The sequence below is a fragment of the Populus euphratica genome, unplaced genomic scaffold (assembly GCF_000495115.2).
Source record: "Populus euphratica unplaced genomic scaffold, PopEup_1.0 scaffold659.1, whole genome shotgun sequence".
NCBI lineage: Eukaryota > Viridiplantae > Streptophyta > Magnoliopsida > Malpighiales > Salicaceae > Populus > Populus euphratica.
The window spans coordinates 58,899-69,017 of NW_011500533.1; the positions used below are offsets into that span (position 1 = coordinate 58,899).

General features: G+C 32.1%; 1 protein-coding gene across 1 annotated transcript; it reads right to left on the reverse strand.

The window, feature by feature from the left end:
• Window positions 1-1,439: 1,439 nt before the first annotated feature.
• Window positions 1,440-7,698, reverse strand: LOC105115237 (protein argonaute 5-like; the record flags this gene model as incomplete). Its single annotated transcript, XM_011012084.1, has 22 exons — window positions 1,440-1,792; window positions 1,888-1,919; window positions 2,027-2,121; window positions 2,257-2,330; window positions 2,434-2,569; window positions 2,936-2,999; window positions 3,072-3,134; window positions 3,216-3,358; window positions 3,478-3,615; window positions 3,699-3,820; window positions 3,894-4,059; window positions 4,165-4,287; window positions 4,635-4,706; window positions 4,796-4,906; window positions 5,032-5,148; window positions 5,242-5,380; window positions 5,916-6,019; window positions 6,143-6,252; window positions 6,373-6,506; window positions 6,580-6,729; window positions 6,841-7,058; window positions 7,211-7,698. Coding segments are annotated over 22 exons (2,954 nt in total), but the record flags the coding sequence as incomplete, so codon positions are not given.
• Window positions 7,699-10,119: the final 2,421 nt, after the last annotated feature.

The following is a 10,119-nucleotide window of genomic DNA, read 5'->3' on the forward strand; positions in this document are numbered from 1 at the left end:
AAATTATAAAGATCTTATAATTGTAGGATTCTTATTTTATCGAAGTATTGTTCATAAATGTTCCTGGTCAATGCTCTTTTAATACTGAATATTTATTATAATCATAAAAACTTATACATATTATGTATTTTAATTTATGAAATAAAACAGTTGTTCTCATGTGCTAAAATATAAGGAATACATAGAACTAATATGTAGTTGTTTGTCATAAAACATGTACACTAAACTGACTTGCATGAAAATTTTATATGGAAATATCACATGTGTCTATGAAAAGGCTCACATGATGGTCATATGAGTGATTCTTGTTTTATATAGAGAGTGTTATATTTTGATCCTATTACATGTTTTTTTAGTAAAGGTAATAAATGGACAAACATTGAATATAATATAAACTATATGATAGCATTTAAATAATCAAGATATGATTCATTATTATGGATAAATTAGATAAAATATTTCACATGCTCTTAAATAGTATTGATTTTTAAATACTTGCGCATGGTAGAATGAGATTTAAAAAGAGTTTCAAATCAAATCTTATTTAAATGATCAATGACTATAATATTACTAATAAATATTATTGATAAACACACTTCATATTAAAATATTTAAATCAAAATATTATTGATAAAAAGATAATAATTACACTAAAAAATCAGTCATTGAAAAATTAAGTCAAACTATTTATAACATTTTTAATATTTGAAGGAGATGACATGTTGTTAAAAGATCCACTTGATTTTCAAATATAAATTAATTAATTAATAATAAATTAAATTATTTGATTTATTTAGAATTATAATTTATAATTAAACCAATATATTAAAAACTTAATAGCTTAAACATATTAAAAATCATTAATAAAAAATTAAACTAGAATAATTAATTAAATATAACTTAGTTAAAAATAATTATAAACAATAAGCACTAGAATGTATTTAATTGAAGTATTATAATTTTAGTTTTTAAATAATAAATATGAACTTGATTAATTAAATTTTTAAAATTATTTTTAAATAATATATTGATATTATTTAAAAAATAAATAGATATTTATAATTTATAAAAATGTTAAAACTCATTGCTTATATAAAATTTTGCCTTTTATTTTAGATAAATTATCTATTAGACACAAAAATAATAAAAAATTATCACTTTAAATATACAATTCCTCTCTTAAATAAAAATTTTGTAAAAAAAGTTAAATGATAATTCATGATTATTATAGTTAAAAACCAAATAATCTATAGCTTGCAACATTTCAACTTTTAAAAAATTATTAAAAACAAGAAGTTTATATTACCAAGTAAAAAATACTTAAACAACTCTAGATTTTCATAATAAAATGCTAGAAACTCCAAAATATAAAATTAAACTTATTATTTCCAATTTAGATAACTAACATAAACATCCAATACATGGTTTTAAACCTAATGTTAAAAAGCATTATATGTGGACAAAAGTCCAGCCTTGTATTTCACCATTTCTATAATAAGGAAGAAGTGCCGCGTATGACTTTCTTGACGTATCTTTCCGCATCAACTACAGTGATGCGTGCACCAGATGTATGCTTTGGAAGTTGATTGGAGTGCAAAATAGCCGCATAACTCCGCACAAAAGAAAGGCCGTCTACATCAACAGTAAAACATAACATCCTTGACATTTTCTTTGATAACCGGAAGAGGACGGAACTCGGCAGTCCCACCAGATGAACCAGCATCTGATGTTTCACCCTCAATGTAATATCGCGCCCTAAAAGCTGCCAAATGAGCATAATATGCAGGAGGCACTGCAAATTTTCAAACATGTCAGGTATTAAAATTCTGATGGAAAATAACGATGTTACCATTAAAAAAAAAAAAAGAGTGGAGAAAATGGTCTGACCTATGGAAACAGACCGAGTGCACCTTGCATACCTGAGAGAAAATCAATATCTAATAAAAAAAAATAATAATAATTCAAGAGTCCAGATTTTACTACGCATAACAAACTATATCATCAGGAAGAGGTGCCAAAACATTACGTGTAGCACAAATTGTTGGTGAGGGTTTGTAAACCATCAGAACTGAAGTTGTTTTCATCAAACAACACGTGATAATGTGTAGGTCTGCTGGTTCCCTGCATATATAGAGACAGAATAACAAGTGTCTTAATGTTTTTTTAATCAACTTGGATGTCATATTATAACAAGAGCTGCAGGATCACTAATTCATCATTTATTTCAACATGTTGGCTGTTGGCATAATCTCTTACCTGAATTCCAGCATGACTGTTAAGGTAGAAGTCAAACTCTGTAGGGTGGCAAATTGTAGTATCAACAACTGTACCTGAAACAATTCAGCATTACAAAAAAAAAAAAACGTTCAGGAAAAAAAATAAGATCCCAACAAAAAGAAAACAAAAAAACTGAGAGGAAGCGAGGTTTAAAACCTGGTAAGATATTGCCACTCTTGTCAGTCTGATCACGCCTGCTATGGTCAGCAGGGAAAAAGCGTGTATGATGCCTTTTCTGAACTACTACAAAGGTAACCCGAGGACAATACCCTTCTTCTAGGGAGCCACATGCCTAGAAAGATTGTAAAATGTGCATATCAAAACACAAGCTTTACCATTAACTGAATTCAGGGAAATAAGAAATTGACAAGTTCATAGAAATGGGAGAATCCAATCGATAATCATGCAAGTAGCAAGATTAGCTGGCATAGCTTACTGGCATTGTACCACAACCAGGAACAAACACCCCAATCAACAGAAATATGTGAGGTTATGGAAAGTGTGAGCTGCCCAACATGGTTAGCCCTCTCTATGGACACACCACAGAAAGCACAAACCATTAAATCTAACTAAAACCATCAAGCATTTTAAAACACGTATGGCCAACAGCAGTATCAATAGACCACAGCTATGTTATCCTTAACCAACAACACAATACCTGCCGTATTGCCTGCATCTCATGCAGCAGAACTTGGCTGAATTGACCTTCACTAACACCATCTCTGTCAAATGAGAAATGGTCTAAGTTGACACAAAAATGCTACAACTCTTCAGTCATTGAATGATATGGTTACCTGTAGAATATAATTCTAAAAGGTTTTTGGCCGGTGGATCTTTTGAAAGCAATTAACAGTTCCCTGCAAATAGAATCAAAATGATGGCAGTTATGAATCTTTCTAAAATATGGCAATGGGGAAGCAGGCATGTCAATTCCTTACCTGATCATTCCACCATGCACTAAACCCTTCTTTGGATCCTGGTATTTTTTGTAAAGATCCTCGATAATTTCTTCACGGTGAGCCTGTGCAGAGACAAGTCCTCTATACTTGGTTACCTCTGGCCAATCCATAGAACCAACTACCTGTGCGCCCAAAAAAACAAAATAATAATAATAATAAATAAAAATTAAAAAAAAAATATTAAATACATCTAAGAAAATTTAGACATCATAATTAAATGATAAAGTCCAACTCAACATACTGCTGCAATCGATGGGCCTGCATCTTCTCCCGCTTGTGGATGGGTTACATCAGCACCAAAAACAATAGTAGGAACATCAGTAAGAAGAGGAATTCTTCTATGAAAAGCATCATTCAATACAGTGTTTCGTCCCCCAGCCTAGAAAGATCCAATTCTCAATTTAATACTTCAAATGACTAGCAGGGTGAAGAATAAGAAATTAACAGGGAAAATCAACAAACCTTCACATTAATTTTGAGAGCAACATTTTCCAGGTATTGTTTGCTGAGCTTCTTTGCCTGCTGGGGCTGACAGCATTGTGAAACTATTCCTAACTCAGTTTCACAAACACGTTTGATTTTCTCTACAAGAAAGAAAGATCTTAGTAACAAGACAAACAACTGTTGTATGAATTTTAAAGCATATCTGTTACTAACCATAGGATCCGGTGACATCAGGTAGAATAATGATCAGCAGCTGAAGCTGTTTCCCCTTCTGATTTGCAAGTTCTGCAGTGCATTGCTTATGAACATCATGAAGTGCCTTCTCAATTTGCCTAGAATCAGCTGAGCGTATTGGAATAATGGGTTCTGGGTTGAATTCCTAGTATTATATTCAAATCAACTCAAAGAGTCAATCTACTAGAAAAGCAACGAAACCGATGGGTATAGAAATGGCAGAAAAAAAGAATGAGAGGTGAAGTCAAACCATTCCTTTGTTATTGCACATATCCATTAACTGCCAACAAAATTCAGATGGCAACTCTCTGTGCACTCTTGTAGAGAAGTTCAAACAGGTCCAGTAATCAATTCTGCCTCCATTCACCATTTTCTGCAAAACATCATTTCAGAAAGTCATCTAGCCATGAAGATCACTACATTTTTCAAAATACATGCGTGCACACTCACGGTACATCAGAAATATACTTTCATGGAGACTCCAAAAGTCCTTAAATACTTTTAAGTTATGGTATACAGACATTATGATGCAAGTTGGTTTTTGATTTGGAAGCACATTCACCTTTTTCTATCCTAGAACTACAACTATTTTTTAAGCAGAACAATCATCTTAACCTTCTATGGTGAATGTGGAATGAACAGTGAAACATAAACGCTCAAACTCAAGCTCTCTCTTAAACAAGCCTTTATCACTAATGATCTTGTTAATCATCAATCTACCTTGTCTATCATGTTCCATTGTCCAAAGCGCGGATCCACTCTAGCTTCTCGCCCTGTATCATGATATTTAAGCTGCGAGATCACAGGAAAAAGTGATATTAATGCTGTTAATAATCGATTCACTGGATACACCATGAATCCAAATCAGAATGAATGATTACCATGGGAGGGGGTAATACTCGAGCATCAACCAATGTGAGTTCTTCTTTCACTTGAATTCCAAATTCATTCCTCACAAGAGCATTCCTACTGTAATCATTTTGCCTAACCATCTACATCAAAGGTATGGAGAGTGTGACTACTTATAAAGCCAAAAATGAGGAAAAAGAAAACATGCATAAACCACAAAAATAAAGATTCGCAATGGAAATAAAGATGTCAAGGATAGATTATTTGCCTTCTTAATATTATTTTCCCTAGCAGAAGGCCGCTGACAGGTTGCTCTTAAAAGGGCTGTGACTTGTCTTTCATTTAGTTTCTTTGTATATCGTTGTCCTCCAGCAATCTGACAAAGCTGCAATGCAAAGAATACCCAAAATAAGCAAACCTTGTCAATAGCCACATGCAGAGGTACAATAATCAAAGGGACCTTATCTAAATAACAAACCTCCATGGGCAAATAAATAGGTTTTGCATCAGTTCCAGCTTGAAGGGGAGGCAAAGATGTATATTTCAGCCCAATATTGTATCTCTCCCAAAAATACTGATAGACTGACACCTTTGTTTTCTTATCATCCAGAGTAAACCTACAGAAACAAAGCTCGCAGAAAGTTCAGAATGATAGGAGAAAGGATCACAAATATAGTATTATCACATTATTCACATCTAATACCACAAATATGTACAACGTTCCTTTTCCTGAGGCTTAGGATTGAGTTCTGCAATATTTGGTTTTTTACAATTGAGCTAGCTTCAGGATAATTTATGGAAGCTGTGGCCCCAAGAACAAGAACTAAAAAGATACATTAGACAGACACAATAAATCATCCACCAATACAAGAATGACCAAGTACTTCCAAATACTTGCTTGACGCTTCAGATTTCGAGAGAAGTTAAAAAAGGAAAAAACTATTCTGCAGACAAAGTTTTACACATTGTAAATAGAGTTTAATAACACATAGTCAAACATAACCATACTTGACTTCCTCATTTTTTAAACAATTCTTAGGAACCTCGAAGAATACAAAAAAACGACATATCAAAAGTCTACACCATAGTATCTATGAGCTTCAGAATCTTAAGTATACCCACATCCATGTAGTGTGAAGCCAAGAAACTTACATTGTTTTGTTTACTGGTAGATTTGATATGCCAGCAATCTTGTAGCTTTTAGTGTAGTCACTGTAAGTAATTTGTACTTTGATTCCTCTCAAGGCCTTTTTCACCTGAAAATTGCACTCAAAGAAATATACAGGACACTAAAATTTCAATTTGGCAAAAGAGAAAGCATATGGGTATATTCACATGAATGATCTTGGGCTGTGCATAATAGCAAGCGAGAAATTTACCTTAACACGCTCCTGATCAGAAAGAGGCCTTGATAAGTCTCTAAAATTAAAGTACTTCGCTACAAACTCAGTTACCAGAATTGGCTCATAAAAGGATCTGGCCGACACATCTACAATATGAAAATAAGATGTTAAAGGGGAGAAATTCTCAGCAGATTTACATTTAAAACAGCAAGTATCAATGCATCAATTTTGGATAATCAAAATGAATATAAGAAGAGAAGCTGTACCAATATTGAAAGATAGTCCCATTTGGGTTGGCCGAAGACTTTGATAATACCCCCTCCAATATTCTATTCCATCACCGAGATCGCCTTTTGGACCCAAATCAGGTGAGAAAAATGATCGCCCAACAGTAATGTACCTAGTCAAACACACGCAAAGGTAAGGAGAAAAGAAAAGGTAGTTTACATTTCTAAGCAATTAAGTTGAATTACTTTTCTGATGGTGATGCTCTGAGAACAATGTCAAGGATTTGTATGGTTTCCTGTGGAGCATCCGCTTGTCTCCCACTAAGGAACTCCTTCAAATGATACATATCAACTTTGGATGCATATTTGATGGCCACCTTAAATTGACGTTCCTTTCTGCGCATCAACCAATGGCACTAGCAAGTTAGAACAAATTCAGTAATCATAATTTTTTTCAAACAGCCAATACATACAAAAATCACATAGGCATAACAGAACAGGAATTACTTGACAGAACTGGATGAACTAGCAGGATCACCCTTCTCAGCCAACTTCACAACAAATTCCTTTGCTTCAAAAGGCAATGCCCCAGCAGTGTATAGACTTTTCCTGCCATCATAAGCTGGCATCCGGTTGCCCAGATGAGACTCACGGGAACAACGAACAAGTTGAGATATTACCTCTCTATTGACTTTCTTTGATGTAACTTCAGGAGTTATTGCCACCTAATCCAAAAACCCGGCTATTCATCAAAATCATAACATTTTTAACCATAAAAGACTGAACATTGAGACTTATAACTAACAAACAGAAAACCAAGATGTTGGTAAAACGTACGTTCATGTAAATACGTAGTCAAAGAGAGAGCATTACGTACATCGTAGTGAAAGAGATCTCTATCAGAAACCTCAACTACAAAATGATTCGCTCTAATCACACATTTCTTCCCTGTCTTTCCATAGTCTGGTCGTCGCGGAGGCACCATCGCCTTTGAAGAGACAGACACCAGCCCTCCCGTCGTAATGGTCCCTCCCAATGTCAACTTCTTTGCGGTCTCTTGACTCAGCTCCCCGACTGAAGAGGAACTCGAAGCCGCCGACGCTGTATAAGCAGCTTGAGGAGTTGGTCTTGCAGAAGGACCTGCGGTTGCGGAGACGTAGCCGGGTGCCGCCGAGGTAGGAGCACGAACTGGAGTTGGAAACGGAGCAGGAGTGGAGCCGCCTCTTCCACCACGGCCACGGCCTCCACCACCACCACCGCGCTGAAATGAAGGTGATGGAGTTGATGAGTCCTGGTGACGACGAGCTTCGGATCGTCGGCCGCCACCACGGGCCGCCACCACGGCGAGACATTGTTGCTTAGCTTCTTAGAGAGAGATATGGTGAGGGGGGGGAGTAGAGGAGAGTGTCTGTCTTGCACAAAAAGTAACGAGAGTGGAAAACGGAGTTTGCTGGTGCTGGTGCGTGTGATTGAATTGCTATGCCCTCGTTTTATAGGTGTTGTATATTCAGATGTGCCCCTGCTTAGGAAACCTGTAACCACGGTTTATAATTTTTAGAATTGTCTTGTAACAAAATAGACACAGAGAATGCATATCTGAAGTTGTACTTACTGAATTAGTAGCTAGCAAGTGTAGTTATACGGTGAAAAGTCAGGATGTCGTGGGCCTGTTAAGTATTTTGCTATTCCAAAAATTCATTTTAAAATTGCCTTGGATTTATTTTATTTCTTCCAATAAATATTTTTATGTCTGGTCTTGAAATTCTAGCCAAATCTAAGTTAGTTATGGTTAGGTGTTTTCATGCTAGGTTTTCATCCTCTTAGATGATGCTAATTTGTGTTTGTTTGGTAATGTAATTATAATTAATTTTGAAATAATATTTTATATTAAAATACCTGTTGATGATATTTTTTTTTAGTTTTAAAAAATTATTTTTAATATTAGTACATCAAAATAATTTAAAAACACTAAAAATATATTAATTTAAAATTAATAAAAAAATATAAAAATTAATTTTTTAAAAAATATTTTTAAAACAAAAAAATAAATAAATAAACACAAGGACTAACGAGAGCTCTTGGAACATCCTTGAGCATTCATTAAGCTTGTTTATTGTAATTCATTTATTGTTTGTTAGAGAGAGAAATATAAACCAAATATTCGAATGAAAATCAATTGTATTGAATATTGGTAATATATAATTGTTATTTATGTGCCTTTTTTTAATTGTTCCCAGTAAATTTAATTACAATGAAAATTAAAAATTGATTTGAAGTAATAAATGACTCCGCACACAAGCATTTATCCTTTAGTTAATTCTTATAAGTAATAGCTCCATAATCTGAATTTCAAAAAAAGAAAAAGAAAAGAAACAAGCCTGCATTTTTATCCTAAATATGAAATAACCACTCATCCAAATTAAATTCTACTTATGAGTACTAATTTTTCCCTTTTTTCCAAGTTGAGATGCCATCGGTCTTAATCTTCATGAATGCGAAAATATGAAGCTATTTATGCTATGTATCTCTTATTGATATTTAAGTGTTGCTGGTAAAAAAACGAAGCTCACTGTCCACTGAATTCAACTCTTTAGGAGCACTCAACACTGGTTATTGACTGTGATACGTTACGGATCCAATTATTTTTTATGATCTTGAAGAAATTTTAAAATATTAAGATCCAAATATATTAGATGGATTCTGATTAATCATGCTAAATTTATAAAACTTTTACTATAAATATGAATCCATGTAATCTAAATAGAAATAAATTAAGAATAATAGTTTTAATTAACCAAATATTGCATAAACATAATAAAAAACATTAATTAAAATAAATCTAGAAAAAATAATTTGAACAAATCTAAGAACGATGATGGGTGCTATACCGCAATCTCGCAATCTAGATCAATGTTTTTAAAGAGAAAAAATAAATATGAAACTAGGTTATTGACCTAACTAAATTTACTAAGTTAGGTTAATTTAATAATTTAATTAAAAAATAATTATTGAGTGATGTCAATATTTGTAAAGAATAAAAAAGAAAAATTTGAGATTTTGATAATTGATTTGATTTGATGTATTTAGTCGAATTAATTTAATAATATAATTAAAAAAATTAGCAACAAATAATAAATAAAAGGACTAGAGATAACTCATGTTATTTTTAAAATTAGAAAAAAAATATAAAAAAATATAAAAAGCTTGATTTCCATATAAATTAAATATTAAAAGATAAAATTAAAGAAAATATGAGCTTAAAAAAATAAATGATTTTTCACCTCACACTATGTTGCAAGTCAAGTATTTTATTTTTTTATCTTAAAAAATATTAAAATAAATATAGATAATAATATATTGGATGATATATTTTGTAAGATAAATCTTGAGCAATTAATTTAATTTAATTAAGAAAAACTCCTTTAAAAAAAGCTAAATCTAATAAAAAATAAAGTATAAAAATACCTAAGATAACCTAAGTGAAAATTTCTGTATAAAAAAATACAGAGTTTAATATCCAATCAAATCAAATGATGATTAATAAAATTAAAAAATAAATTAAAAAAATAAAAAATAAACTCGGGTGAATTTTATAAATCTAGGTTAGTCCCTCAAATTTACAACCAATTAAATTTTAAATTCAAGATCAATCAAGAAACTTAATTTAATATTGAATGATAAAATAAAAAAATAATTAATTTTAAAAACTTATCAAAGTTAAGAAAATAATAAATAAAATAAATAAAATCTTATATGCAAATATAATGAAGGAGGATGAACTTGTAA